At 35.6% G+C, this 15,588-nt stretch overlaps 1 protein-coding gene across 7 annotated transcripts in view; it reads left to right on the top strand.

Annotated features, from left to right (window-relative positions):
• Positions 1-1,225: 1,225 nt before the first annotated feature.
• Positions 1,226-15,588, top strand: part of LOC120624128 (CREB-binding protein) — a 41,080-nt gene continuing 26,717 nt past the window's right edge. For 6 of the 7 annotated variants that reach the window (XM_039890492.1, XM_039890491.1, XM_039890488.1 and 3 more), the window contains exons 1-7: positions 1,226-1,791; positions 7,391-7,593; positions 8,300-8,504; positions 10,628-10,809; positions 11,750-12,115; positions 12,415-12,645; positions 14,177-14,315. In XM_039890492.1, the coding sequence (XP_039746426.1) occupies positions 1,707-1,791; positions 7,391-7,593; positions 8,300-8,504; positions 10,628-10,809; positions 11,750-12,115; positions 12,415-12,645; positions 14,177-14,315 (1,411 nt within the window). In that variant the 5' untranslated portion in view covers positions 1,226-1,706. The remainder of the gene's footprint in view (positions 1,792-7,390; positions 7,594-8,299; positions 8,505-10,627; positions 10,810-11,749; positions 12,116-12,414; positions 12,646-14,176; positions 14,316-15,588) is intronic. The other variant, XM_039890489.1, reaches the window with a different exon arrangement.

The raw sequence follows: 15,588 nt of genomic DNA, 5'->3' as shown, positions 1-15,588 counted from the left end.
TGAAAGCTTTATTATTTATTCTAATGCAACCACTTAACTTTGAATTCTGAATTGTATTCATTCAGATTAAAATTATGAAATTATTGGAAAATAATGAAATCCTAAAATGCCACTAAAAATAAAACATTCTTAAAAATGTAATAACGTAGAAAATAAAAATAGTGTTATTATTAGAACTAATTTATTTTTGTTGTTTTCTAGTGTTTCTATACTCATTGGCAATTACTTTTAAAGATAATATAATCACTACAGTCCACTCACTTATTTCATATATTGTAACTATGGAGGATAGAGGTAAGGAGAGTCATCTTATATGGGAGAAAAGTTGAAAAAGTGTCCAGTTGTTGCGCTAAATAACAGTTCAAAAATCCTCCACAATGACGCTGGTGGTGGCACAGGGTATGGTATGAATGTAGCAATCGTAGATGAATTGAAGTATGCCGAGTTAAAAATTTAATGTCATTATCGACTAAAGTAGTTAATTATTGAGAATTTCAACAACTTACGTTGTACAAAATATTGTGGTAAATATAACCTTACTTCCTTGTATCTCCATACTTCCTTGTTTATTTTTCAAGCCTACTCTAACAATATTTATATTTGGCGCTTCTTTTAAGAGTTACCCTGATGCAAATGTGGCGCCATCCTAATTTAATACATTTTGACGACACTTTTTCATATACACAGATGACTCTCCTTACCTCTACCCTCCATAATTGTAACATAGAGGACAAGTCACCGTGAAAGGCACGAACGTTCTTTAGAGCATCACTTGTTCTAGACTTTAATCTGTGGTTCTAAAATAGGAAGTGTGTCTTTGTGTAAAAATAAAAAATTGTCTATGTTGAACTTGAGACCATAGACCTAGAGCCACGTCGTATGGACGATGGTCATTCGCGATTTGGAGGGAAAATTTAAATACTTCTTGTAAATCTCATTGTTACTTTATATTTCATATAAATATTAATATGGAAAGCCTTAAAACCAAATGTTTATAACTCCAAGAGCATTTTTACTCAAGAAAATGAGTAATTTAATTGTATTTTCGTAATCTAACTTGAGCTGAAGAATGTTCGGAAATTCTCGGTACATTTCGGATTTGTACGCGTTGACGTCAGAACTATTGGACCGATCCTGCGTCAAGTCGGCATATCCGGCAATCACGTGGTCGGTTTGGACCAATCACAGCGCTTTGTCTCTTTATAGGCCGACATTTTCTGACAAGCGTAGAAAAAGTTTTCATCAACAGCCGCCATTTTGCGCTGGAGAGACTGAGAAGTATTTCGGAATTTGTCGTGTAAATTTTCTGTTTTTTCTTACATCATTTATCATAAACTTTACCATTCCGTATATTTTAAAGTGTTAAGTGAAATCGCGTAGTTAGATCGGTAAAATAAGGTCTATTAAGTAGCGAAATCTGGTGATATTGTTTTCATTTATTGTGCTAGTTCCGTCGGAAGATGGTGAGAGGGTCTGTGTAGCTCTTCGCTTCGGAGCTTTGTAATGGCGAATACTTGAGTGAGAAATTTTAATATGTGCCTTCATTGGTTTGGACGACATCGAACGATCGGGATGTGGGTGAATTACGTTGTGATGGATGACAAATCGCTCTAAAATGTTAATTCTTGAAGATATAAGACATAAAAGTGTTATTTGAATCGGCGGGCCGAAATATTCACGACGGCTTACGTTTAGTAAACAGAGCCATGGCCGATCATCATGTGGACGAGCCGCCTAATAAGCGGGCAAAGATGATCCGGGACCCTTTCCAGGGTCCCTCTGACACCGGAGGTTAGTACTTTTGTGATTTTACGAGTTTCTCAAAGTGTTAAAATCCCGCTGTCAATATTACAATTCTGTGATTTTTGACATTTTGCCGTCGTTCTTGTTAGCGCCGTGTAAGTTTTGCGTCGTATTATTGTTTCTTGGGCTGCTGGAAGCTAATGGATCGCTTAAATACCCAAGTCTTTAGGTTTATAGCACTTATTTTCGATATTTTTGTGTTATGATAAAATTTTACCATACATTTGTTACATACACATCTTGGTCAGTAATAAATATTACGCTTTCAAGTCAGTCAAAAAGTTTTGTAACAAGTTATTTATTAGAATACAACAAGGAAGCGAATTAAATATAGAGTTTATCAATATTTTTTCATTATAACAAAAGTTTGTACATGTTTAACTAAGAAACATGGTATGGACTTATCTCCAATAAGTATATAAAATGTTGTAGAATTCAATTTAACTTACCATATTCCTCCCTGCTAGTATATTTACTCTGAAGGAAAGTTTGTTTCATACTTGATATTCAGATTATATTGATAAAAATTGATGGGTGACCTACATTTAACTTTTGTTATTATGACAATCAAACACTTTATTTGTAACTTATATCAAAGCTAGCTAATAATAAGAAAAAAATATGTTTAGTCTGTCTCATAACCTCTAATAATTAATAGCATAAATCATGTTGTCATAATTAAAACACTTACTTATTTTTTTAAATATAACCATTACCATATGATAACTAAATCTAAAGCTAAATTATGAACCTTCTAATTATTAATATTACAATTATTTAATATAAATGTTAATTTTTTCTTTTTAAACAACAATAATATCCCTAGTTGTTATATATGTACATGCCATACAGTAACTTGAGAGTAATATAAATAAAACTGAAAGGATACTTACTATCTGTATACTAGTCTGATATACTTTAGGAATAAAATTATTATCAATTCATAACATATTCCTCACATTTTGTACAAGAAATAGTCATTCATTTATCAATACTTGCTCATACTCATAAAATTGAAACTAAAATAGTTAAAACAATGAGTGAGAAATCATGTTCTAATGAATAAATACAGACTTAAGAGTGAAATTCTGATCAATTGTGATTTGTTGTCTTAAAACTAATCATTCATATCACAATAAATTGTTGTTCAACAAACTGTGTATGTGTGTGTCAAAATTATATATTGATAAAACCCTAAATTCCAGTTCATTTCATGTTTGTGTTGTTTATTCACTAAGTAACTACAATAGTGTTTGTTTAGCTATAAACATATTTTAGAAGGCTTGACAACTAGAAGGTTGTAAACAGTAAGTAATAGGACCAAATTATTAGTAATTCACATTTTAGAAATACTGTTATTATTTAAAATAACATACATTTCTGTTTTAAATAAAATTAATCTAAAATTGAATTTGAAATTAACTTTAAATTGTATTTACATGCTTCTTTATGTGCGATTGAATTATTGTTATAACATTATTAATTTAAAACAATTATTAAATAACTATTGGCTGTTGTTATTGTGTTCTGACAGTGACCCCATTTGACCTTAAAAGCACAGCTGATGTTTTGGTTGTCACTGCATATTCTTTTTAGACAACTTTGCATGATACTAATCAAAAAAGCAACGCTGTATTTCTCTTAAAGTATTGATTTCAGGAAATACTTGTGGAACAAAAGATTTTCATTATTATGAATATTGAAATACCCCATCAGGTTGTTACCCCTTTTCCAACAAGCCTTTATATACAAAAGTGAACCTTTTTAATACATGCTGGTTTGGGTCCACTCATGCATTACTCTGCATGAGTGGACCCAGACAATGACAATGACAATCATTTTAATAAAAAAAATTATATCTTTAGACTACAAAATAATGCAATTGAGCATATTGATAATATTATGTGTGGAAAATATAGCATTCTGTAAAATATTGAGTTAATATTTATTTATTTATTGTATTAATATTTATATAAAATCTAAAAGTTTTTTTGTTGAATAATAATTTGGCACAATATATTTTTTTTTCTATTTTTATAACATTGTACTAAATAGTATTAGAAATGGTTAACATTAAAAGACAAAAAAATTGTGAACTTGTCATCTATGTAATATAAGTATTCTGTCTTTTTTAACAATTTCTATAAGTGCTCTAATAAGCTAAAGTTGAATGAAAAAACAAATAAACAAGTACAGGGTACATTTTAAACAGGATACCAAATTAAATAACATAGAAATGTGTAATATAATATGTGATATCTGAGATAAAACTTCTAACGTTTGTGAATAATCTATCAAAGTTATACTGGTGGCCTTTAGTGAATAAATTTTAGGGTGATACAACCTGTTTTTGCTTGATGCCCTGTTTTCATTCCTCTTAGGATTAGTGAAAAGTAAAATTTACTGGTCAGTTATTCATATTATAATATATCCTTGTAGTAACTTTAATATCTGTGCAGCATAAATGATCATAAAGAAGGTTTTCTATGTGCAGGTTATATAAAAAAGTAATTAGTAGAATGCAACTAACTAACAAGTGGCCTGCTCTAACTTCCTTACTCAATCAATAGTTAAATTAATTCAAAAATAGAGTTGGTTGTGGATCATCCTATTACCCTGTCCCACTGGGGAGCACAGGCCTCCTATCTCATCAGATGGTTTCAGAGCAAAAACCAACCACTGTTCTAATGCAGGTTGGTCATTATTACCTATATAAATTCTTTCCCATCCCTTTGAAATTTCTCAGGTCAATAAGTGGAAAAAATTTTGTGCACAATAACCAATTCAATTGTCAGGTTTAAACATCCTTATATTATATTAAAAAATATTGTGTAACAAAAAAATGTTTATTAGTTAATAGTATATTTTAAACAGAAAAGAAACAAATAAAATTTTAAAGCTAATCTATACTAGACAGATTTAAATAATTTTTTTTTATTTTAGAAAAAATAATTTGACTCATTTTTTTTTTTTTAGTTCTACACTAAGTATGTTTTTAGTACATTAAATGAAGGTGGTTGAAATATGAATTATTAAAGAATATAAAACAAAAATCTCCCAACTAAATTAACAGAACCAACACAGTGAAAATCAATAAATTAGTATGAAAGTACCATTTTAATTTATATTAAATTTTTTCCTATACAGGGTTAAATAAAAATACCATAAAGCTTTTGGCCTTGTAGTTGCTATCATTAAGAGTAACAACTTTTGTTCTACAACTTTTCAAAATTCAGTTTTGATTTATTTCATACCAAAAAAAAACTTGTTATTATCTAAAGTGACATTACACTGTGGAACTAAACACATGCCCCCTGTTTCCAAACCGCTATGAGCACGCACGACACAGTCGTAGTGCGCACGCTGTTGCAGATGTTACATTACAGAGTAGTAACAAGTAAAGTCAAAGTCAAAGTCAAAGTCAAATATATCTTTATTCAAATAGGCACATAGATGGCACTTTTGATGCGTTATTATATACAAAATGTGTACATAGCAGTGAGTAGTGATGGCGATAACTACAATCGTAAACTTAAAACTAAAGCTACGAGGGTTCCAATCGCGCCCTGGTCGCGCACATATTTTACATAGTAGAGTATCTATGTAAAATATGTATTGAATATTTTAGAAACCAACATTTAAAAAAAAGTTTTAGAATAAATCTTTTAGAGTTTTTGTAAACAAAACCAGGCAGAGAGCTTTCTGGTATTTTTTATTCAACCCTGTATAAAAAGCTAGCGACCTGCCCTGGCTTTGCATTAGAAAAAAAGAGTGAAGTTGTTTTGAGTGAACGAGTGAATTTATGTGCTGTCCTACCTATGCAAAAAGCACTTAGCATGGCAAATAGTGCTACTTATTATTGAAGTTTTAATGAAAGATATGACAACTGTGTTATTAAATTATTAAAGTTTTAAACAAAGATAAATCAACCATAACACAAAGCTATGAAAAAGATTTTTTTTTTAGAACATTTATAATTATCATGTATATTATTTTTAAGTGCCTCTTAATGTTTAGTATGTGGTAAAACAGTTTTGCTTCCTATTTACAAAAAAAAATAATTAAGATTTATAATTTATAGAATCCATCGGTGAAAATTATCAAATTTTATAAGATAAACAGACAGACATATATGACCTTGTTTCATACTATGTAAAGATTTGATTATGCAGGCATTCTAGAACATGCATTTAAACTACACACACAAAACTTTTTCAAATGAATAGAATTTATGGTCTATCTTATAAAGAGTGGTATAAAATGGGTAGAATTGATGATATGTCCTGAAATGTGCAGGAAAAAAAAATTGTCATAAAAAAGGTGAATATATTCCACCTTTTATCTTTTGTTTACATGGTTAGGTTACAAACTACTTGAAGTGTTACAAATTGGAATAGAATAATTTCAAAGTCAAAGTCAAAAATATCTTTATTCAAGTAGGCCCATAGGTGGCACTTTTAATGCGTACATAAGAATTACACGGTAGTGAGATGATGGCGATAACCACATTTGTAAACTTAAAACTAAAGCTACAAGGGATCCAAATGCGTCCTGGTCTAAGAAGAAGCCCACAACAAACTTAGCCAGGTGTTTTTTTTTTGTTATCACCATCTCACAATGTCATTTTAAATTATTAGAAGAGCAACCTGGCTAGAGCAATAATTTACACCCAAGCTTTTTTATCAGTTACATAGTCCTTTATACTATAATAGGACTTCTCTATAAGCTTACGTTTAATACAAACTTTGATCTTTTTAAGAGACATCTCCCAAGATGACAATTGGTAGTTTATTGTAGAATTGTATGCAATTTTCTTTTCAACGAATTATGAATTTTATGTAACCTAGTATATTGCACTGTAAGTTTATTCTTACTTCTAATGTTTAAATTATTGCAGTCACATTTTTTCTTAAATTTAGAAATGTTTTTATGAACTTAAAATGGGATCTTATATTATATGAATTAATATTTTGAAAACACCCAGACACACCTAAATAGTTTGACAATAGGAAAAACTTATGATACTTTCTAGAATGTTCACAGTTTCAGTTTCATGTAATACCGAACCAGTGGTAGAGTCACTACACACAGACAGACTTGACAATTCAAAAGTGCTTATAATAAATACTACTTGAAATAAATGAATTTTTATTATCAATATTCCTCTATTTTTTATAAATATATATTTTTTCAATATACATTTGTGTTAAAATATTTTTTTATGGTGTTATTTAGCCCAGTGTTACACAGTTTATTGTTATATAATAATTAAGAGATAACAACAAATAATCTACATATATGAATAAATAGACTGTTAATTAAAACCCTTTTCCAGACTAACTATTATCTATTAAACTAAACCCAAATCTAAATTATTCAAACTAAATATAATTTACTGTCTTAACTTGACATGGTACAATTCAGTTAATCATTTAACAAAAGTGTCCAACATTTTTAAATCAAGCACATAAAAATTATTAGAAAAGTCTTCATAGATAGAAATCAAAAGAGATTAAATTTTTATTTTGCCAAGATCAGAATATTTTTAAAACTTTAAATAATTTTTTAATGTGTGTTATTCCACTAGATTCTGGGTTCTCCAACCTGGACATGTTTGACCTGGAGAAAGATCTTCCTGATGAGTTGATGGGTTCCTGGGGAGAACAGCCCGGTGTAGCAGGGCCCAAGCCACCGGCGCAGGGACCCGGCCCTGGGGGGCAACAACAGCTAAATGGAGATGACCCTACAGCTGCCATGCAGAGACAAATAAACAATCATCTTATGCAACAAGTGAGTATCTGGGACTGAAGGATATACTGAGGGTAAAATTAGACTACTTTTATTTATTGATACACCTATGTTTATTTAGAGCTCAACATTTTTCAAAGTTTTATATGTGAACAAAATAATATTGAGACTGCAAGTTTTAGATAGGTCGTACTAACTTTGATTACATTTTTGTCAAATGTCTATCTGGCTCACTGACCTGCTTAGGTCTTTGGATCCCAATCTGGATCATGAATTCCATATCTGGGTTGGTTCAACAATCGTTAGATATTGTGTTATCTGCCAAGAATGCACTGTGCCAGTGCGGGTTTTGAAAATTGGCTTTTCTAACCAGGACAAACTATCTATATAAGCCTGCTCTGGTCCTATTTATAAAAACTTAACATGTGTTAATAATTACTGAATCTTACAAGTCCGCCAAGCCGCGTAAGAGAAATCCTTCTCTCTGGGAGACCCAGTTACAACTTACAAAACTAGAGACATGTTAGCATGCAGGTTATATTATTTAAATTGCGCAATGTCAACTGCAGCCGTTGACATGTCAAATGTCTAATGTCCAGGATCCTTACTTGCAACTAAAGAAGTTGCCAGGGTTGGGAATCTATTTAATTTATCTGTACATTTTAAACCTCTTTGGCTAGAATATGAATGGGTAGCTTTAAGTGTATCTCTTGAATATCATATACTAATGGTGTTATTTCGTTTGCTGGTCTTTTCACAGGGCAACAAGAGTGGTTTAGTTGGCCACAACAACCCATTGGGGTTGAGTCTAGGTAGTAAAAGTCCTAATTTGCAGTCGCCGCCTAACGTGTCTGTTTCTAAGGACCTCATGGGCAATATGCATCAGCAACTTATACCAAATACAAGCCATCCAAACCAGTTGCATTCATCCATGCCGATGAGTTCCATTCAAGGTGAGTGCTATATTTAAAGTATATTGTGAGATACGACTGGCTTATATCGCCATACACAGGGTGAAATATAAAACAGTAGAAAGCTCTCGGCCCCTAGTTGTGTACATTAAAACTAACCACTTTTGTTCTGCGACTTTTTTGTAACTGTATAGTTTGAGAAATATTCAATATCTTACATAGATACTCTACATGCTACTACTCTGTAATGTAACATCCCCAACACAGGGACAGTGTTTTACAACAGTCGGACATTACACTGTGGAACAAAATGTTCCACAGTGTAATGACACTTTAGAGAAATAACATGACTTATTAATTTTTTGTATGCAATAAATTAATACCGAATTTTGAAAATTCTGAAAACAAAAATTATCACTCTTAATGATAGGAATTATAAGGCATCAAAATTGTGGTGTCGTTTTCGTCTATTAGTTGTATGTAAAAAAGTTGCTCAATGCTCAGTCACACCTAGAATTTCGAAGAAACTTGAACGAGAGCGCAAAATGACCCAAACGCTACCACATTAATAGAGGCAACCCTTAATTAAAATGTGTTTATACAATTTGTGTGAAGTTTATATATTTTACTAGCTGTTGCCCGCGACTTCGTCTGCGTTTGATTTTGTTTTTAAAGTATTCAGTATCGCTAAGCCTTAAATGAGTATAGTAGTATATATATATATAACATGTGACTGTCAATTAATTAAAGACAAATAATTTGCAATAAAATAAAATTGCGACTATAATTAAAGATCTAAGCTATCCTATCTCTTAAGTTGGACCAGAATGCTCACGGTGTGCCAATTTAATTTAAAATCGGTTAAGTAGTTTAGGAGTACATCGCGGACAAACATCGTGACAGGAGATTTATATATATTAAGATTTTTATTTGTTTTTATATTTTAATAGAAAGTCTAAAGAAGTAAAGAGGTATAGAATAACGTGTATTAAAGCTTATCATTAAGAGGTTCCTATGTAGCAGTAACGTAATTGCGAAAAATGGCTGAGGCATACAGATAAAAGGATTGAATTACGCGACAAAACTATAACCTATCCTTGTTTGACTACAAAATCCAAGAAAGGACAGGATCGTTATTCAACACCAGCAAATGGTCCAAGCGTCTAATTTCTGTAATATAAAGCTATTGCCAAACAGAACGCGTTCCTAGCACCCTGTTATATACCGTTACAGCGTCGCGTTTTAACTTTGCGTACGGATGTCACACTGAAATTCAATAAATTGCCTGGCGCTAGCATAACTACAGCTACCGCAGATCGCTAGCAGCCTTTGACATTTGCTTTTATAGCGATCTTCGTGTCATGCAGTGGTATCCTTACGCATTCTATCAGCCATCGTCTACATAGATCAGAAGCTACTATGAAATACAACACTGCCATTAAGGCGTCATAACGCTGCGCATTGCTGCTAGCGCCCGAGTTTTTTGACAGTTATCGTAAAATCAATTCAGCGACAAATACGCGGTTACTGTGGCGAAACCTTTACCCTCCAAGTCGTCCATTTTTCGCACCTCTGTTGGCATTGATCGATCATTCGCGACCTAAATCAATTCCGGGCTGGACGTGATACCTATTTCGTTTGCTTTGACGTAAAATAAAACGCAACCAGTCTTATATATGTACGTATACAGTAAAAGTATCGTGACAGAGAATATTACAGATAAAAAATGCCGATATGAGCAATCGGTATATTATATTTTATTAATTATCTATGGCAGCTGTCTTTATTTATCCTTTGTGAATAGATGTTAATCCGAAATAAGTCTTCGGCAGATCTAATTAAATTTTTAATATTTTTTTATATTTAAAAATATATATTATTTTTTCAAAATAAGTTAGTGTTGTATTATTATGGCGAGAAACGGTGGTAGGCTAGTGACCAGCTTTAATTTACTTATGTGCGTTTAAGCAATTAAATATTACTTGCACTTGGCCAGCTTCGTGGACCAGAATGAGAAGGAATAAGGCCCCAGTCTTATTCCTTCTCATTCTGGTTGGAGACCCGTGCTCTGCAGTGGGCCGGTAATGATGGTATTATATATCAATTATTTTGGTAACCTAAACGAATTGGTACCGTTGGGTGAGGTCAATTATGTTTCCCCACAGGTGGGATGAACGTGGCGAGCGTGGGCAACATGGTGGTGACGAATAGCAGCATGTCCGGGCCCGGCATGCTGGGCGGCGGCATCATTAACAACGTCAACAAGCAGCTGCCGACGCTCATGGCGAACAGCCACCACGCGGCGCACGCGGGGCACGCCGCGTCGCAACACCACCCGCACGCGCAAGTAAGTCGCAAGTCCGCACTTGTTTGGTCGGAAACCGACCGTCCGTTGTACGTACGGCCACTGATGCGGGTCACGCCAGCCGAGCTCATTCCAGAAGCTTAGCAGGCCGCCCAGGTCGCCGAGCGCTTCATGGAGTGTTGCTGAGGAGCCAGAACTGTCAGTTATACGTAAAATGGAAAGGTGTTCGTTTAGTGGGCAGTGCCCTATTATCATACCTACAACTGTCTCTCAGTTCAACCAGATTTAGTTGCAGTAATTTTGTTGTTAATCGCGGGTTGAGGTCTGGTAAGGCCTCCTCCGTGTGTCTGCAATCTTTTGTTTTAAACCAAGAAAGTCACAGTGCACTGGCCGTTTTCATATTTATATTGAACCATTTCTTTTGGTAGGTTGCCTGGTTAGAGATCGCAGTTTACCGATAAAGCCGCGTAATGACCTTTTTTTATGTGCATATTCATATCTCTTGTTACTTTACGTTTCACTACTCTTAACGTACTTAATAAATAATGCTGAAGAGTTTTTTGTTTTCTGCTAATCTTTCGAACATGATTCCGAAAACGCGCTAATCTCAGGAACTCCGATTCGAAAAACTCTTACAGTGCTTGATAGCAGTGGCGTGCATACATATTGATCACTCCTCTGACTACATTTAATTGAATTTCAATTGAATGCTATTAAAATGACTTACTCCTGTGATCTTACTCATACACTAACGCTATAGAATCATTTGAATCGTGAAGCTAAAAGCCCGGCTAAGTTTAGACCAGGGTGTGTTTGGTACCATCCTAGCTTTAGTTTCAAATTAACGAATGTAGTTATCTCCATCGCCTGAAAAGAATGGTAACTTAGTACATATATGTATCAACGCTCCACAAGCGCCTGTGACAAGCCAACATGATTAAAACATTTTTTGAATTTGAATAAAGTATCTTTTTTATTACAGGCAATGCAGAACGGCCCTCTCGCCGGGCGAGTGGGGGGCGTCGGTGGAGTGGGCGTGGGCGTCGGCGTAGGTGTGGGCATGCAGGCGCCCACCATGCGCACGGGGCTGGCGCACGCCGCGCACGCAGCGCACGCGGCGCACAACACGCACGTGGGGCACGGCCACACGCGCATGGGTGCGCCGGGCGGCGGCGGACACCCCCTGGCGCCCTACCACCCCGCCTACGGCCAGCCAGCGGCGGGCGGTGCGGCGCAACGCGCGGCCGGCGTACGGTTCGGGCCCCCTCCCGAAGCTGGCGGCGGCGCGGCGCAGGCCGTACCGCCCGCCCCTTCCCCTCAAACCCCGGGCGCGCCCGCTGGCGGACAGGTATGGACACACCACAGATGAATATTTTTATGAATATTACACATTAATACTTATAAAGTACAGATAAACAGCAAGACACTGAAAAACGTTCATGTTCATCACACAAACATATTCCAGTAGTGCGAATCGAACTCAATCGACAAATCAATCGGTGTCAAAAATCATACATATAGTTAAATATTCAACATGTCAGATTACTGAATACAGTATACAGTGCCGGGCGCGGTGTACTGTTTTGTTATTTTGGATTAAACTGGCTGCGCTGCGCTGCCACCCGACTACAGCGTGTGTTTGCGCAGTCGCAGCCGCAAGCGGCGACGCAGAGCGCGGCGGGCGCGGCGCCGCAGCCGGGCTCGGGCTCCATCGCCGACCCGGAGAAGCGCAAACTCATCCAGCAACAACTGGTGCTGTTGCTGCACGCGCACAAGTGCCAGCGCCGCGAGTCGCAGTCCAACGGCGAGACGTGGCAGTGCACGCTGCCGCACTGCAAGACCATGAAGACCGTGCTCAACCACATGATGTCCTGTCAGGTGAGTGCCCGCCGCGACGAGCGGCTAGCGTACACGGTATGCGCAGGGTGTGCGCTGAGCGGGCGGTACGAGTGCGAGTCATAAAAAAATTAGGCTTTCTATAACTCGTACAATGCCTACCCTTGATGTTTTTGTAACTAGTACTGGAAGTTTTATCCATTTTGTACCATCTGCCCGCTCAGTGCATAACTTCTGGATACCCTGTATGCACGTCACTGAAAGTGGCCAGGTCAGGAAACCCAATAGCCGGACGGAACAACTAGTTTGTCCGGAGTTTTGGGTAAAATGGTCACACTCTAGATTATTGAAGATTTTGTTTCTCAGTATTAATAGGTCGTCATCATAATAACAACCGAGTGACGTCCATTGCTGGACATAGGTCTTTTAAGGGCGTTCCAAAATTCACGATTCTGTGCCATTTGTTTCCGGCGGTTTTTTCAGTGGGTACGAACAAAAATAAAAAGTAAAGAAATATATAAAGCCGGACAAGCTGGACACCGATTATTATGAACACGCCTTACTGTGTCCGGCTTTTTCCGGACACCTGGTAACGCTATCCGAGAAAGTACATTTTTTGTGTTGCGGAACACAAAATTAGGAACCCACTCTAGGCACTAAATAATTATTTCAAATCTTTGAGTGTAATTGTTTAGAACATTGTGATACCAAAAAATAAAATTCAATTTTTTATTTTATTTAATATTAATATTTTACCTTGGTAAATAGACGCTAAGAAGAAGAATAACAATATTCTTAACATTATCTATCCAAAGTCCTAGGTTGGTCGTCGAGTTTCTGACAGCGGCGTTCGCATTAGGTCCAACAAAGTGTATATGCAAAAATCTTGCTGTATTTTATTATATATCCGAAAATTTTAATGGGACGGATATGTCAAGTTTTGCTTTCGTAAAAAGTTAGACGTAAGATTTACTTGACCCTGGGCTCTTGGAGATCAATTAAACATTTAAACATTTTCGAGAGCCATTTGAAATGTAACCCTACATTTCAAAAGGCTCTCGAAAATGTTTATTGAGAAATATCTCAAACAACTTAATAACGTCCTCCACGTAGATCATCAGTTAAGTGGTAAAAACGTATCCTCTCAAGACAAAGGGACACACCTCAAAACTTAACTAGATACAAATCAAACAGATCTCTACGATACAAATCTTGTCAGAGTTAAGTTAGGCTAAGACATGTCCGGCAAGAAACACTTTAGAAATTCTAACGATCTGCGGTTCTGTCTTATCATAAGGCAATCATGAACCTGCGTATATCCTGTTCTTCTGCTTGCGGCTCAGATTTATTTGGTCCTTGGTATCACGCCGACCCGTTGCGATTTGTTGTAGCACCGCTGTCTACGACTAGCAAATATTGCTGCTAGGAATAGCAGCAGCCGCAATCCATAAAAGCTGTGTCTTTTGCGGATTGGGACATAAATGGGAGGTGACTTGTTCTGATTTGGCCATTTCAAGGTCAACTTTATATTGAGGCTATTTGAAATGTTTCCTAACATGTGATCAATTTGCAGGCGGGGAAGAACTGTGCGGTACCTCATTGTTCATCGTCGCGACAAATAATCAACCATTGGAAGCATTGTAACAAGAATGACTGTCCCGTCTGCTTACCTCTCAAACAAGCGGACCGGACTAGAACAAACACTATGAACCGTGAGTGATCCTGTTTTATTATTATTTCTTTATTATTCTTTTAACATTCTTGTGTCACCAAACCAAAATTAATAGTCTTTGACTGGTTTTAATCGGCTGTACACAAATTCTCTAAATGTATTGGTCTTATAAAGTTTTATACAATTTTCCCTGTGTAAAAGGATAGCGAAGTTTAGTTCAGTTCAGTTATTTTTTGCTTAAAAACAATACTGTCATTTTAAAGTTGCCATTTAATGTTTATTACCGAAATTACCCGTAATATTAGTTTATTACTTCTTATCATACTTACGGGCTCATTCTTATTGGTCGGTAGACGACGCATTCAGGGTGAGATCGCGGAATTCCCTGAAAACAGTTTCTCGACCTATGAAAATGCGCCCTACGAAGTATAGATCACATATAATATGTTTTTTTTACCATTGGGTGGTGACCTGCAAATTAAGATAGGTTATTTGAGTCCTAAATGTTTGTCTAATTTACTAATCGCTCTTATGTTGCTTTTGTGTTAACGTGTGTGTACATTAAATGTTTTATATAACGCCTCAAAATGCCCGCCCATACATTTTCAGGCATTCTATCATTACATAGTCTTAACATTTAATCAACCAATAAAATATAACTTATAATGCATTTGCTCAAATCATGAATGACCATGCGTTCATATTAACAAAAACGTTTATTTTACATTGTGGAAGGTGAACAAAGATTTAAATCGTAGATATACCCTGACAGCGAAAACTATTGAATACTATTTTCATTTTTAATGTAAATTATTACTACTGTGTTTTTTGGTAAAATCGGGTGTCTTAATATATCGGTCGTTGTAAACTAACGAGTGACAAATGAATGCGCAATTTAACGCAGAACATTGCACTAATGTAAAGTTAGCCTAGGCGATCATATCAAACGATTTAAATCTTTTTGTAAATCATAACTTGACTGCACTTTCGTAACTACCAAGTACCATTTACGGTGCGAGTGAATAACAACTAACTAATACTCGGTTGGAATATAACAATTCCAGGAATGTTGCTGCCATAAGTGATGGAAATTTTCTTGGAATCTTCAATTCCATAGATATTTCAGCTGGGTAAAGTTCGCAATTAAACTTAATGGTCGTACTGAAATTTTAACAAATGCAGACAAGTGCACAGACATCTGCGTACCTATTATTTGTGTCAAGTCCGGGGACATGTAGCTATTCCGACCTGCCATTGAGTTTGTTGCGAACTATACGTTGAGAAAAGTCCGGTTGTACACTAAACGAAGGATA

This window comes from Pararge aegeria, chromosome 5, assembly GCF_905163445.1.
Source record: "Pararge aegeria chromosome 5, ilParAegt1.1, whole genome shotgun sequence".
Lineage (NCBI taxonomy): Eukaryota > Metazoa > Arthropoda > Insecta > Lepidoptera > Nymphalidae > Pararge > Pararge aegeria.
This window is presented reverse-complemented; position numbering and strand designations above follow the sequence as displayed.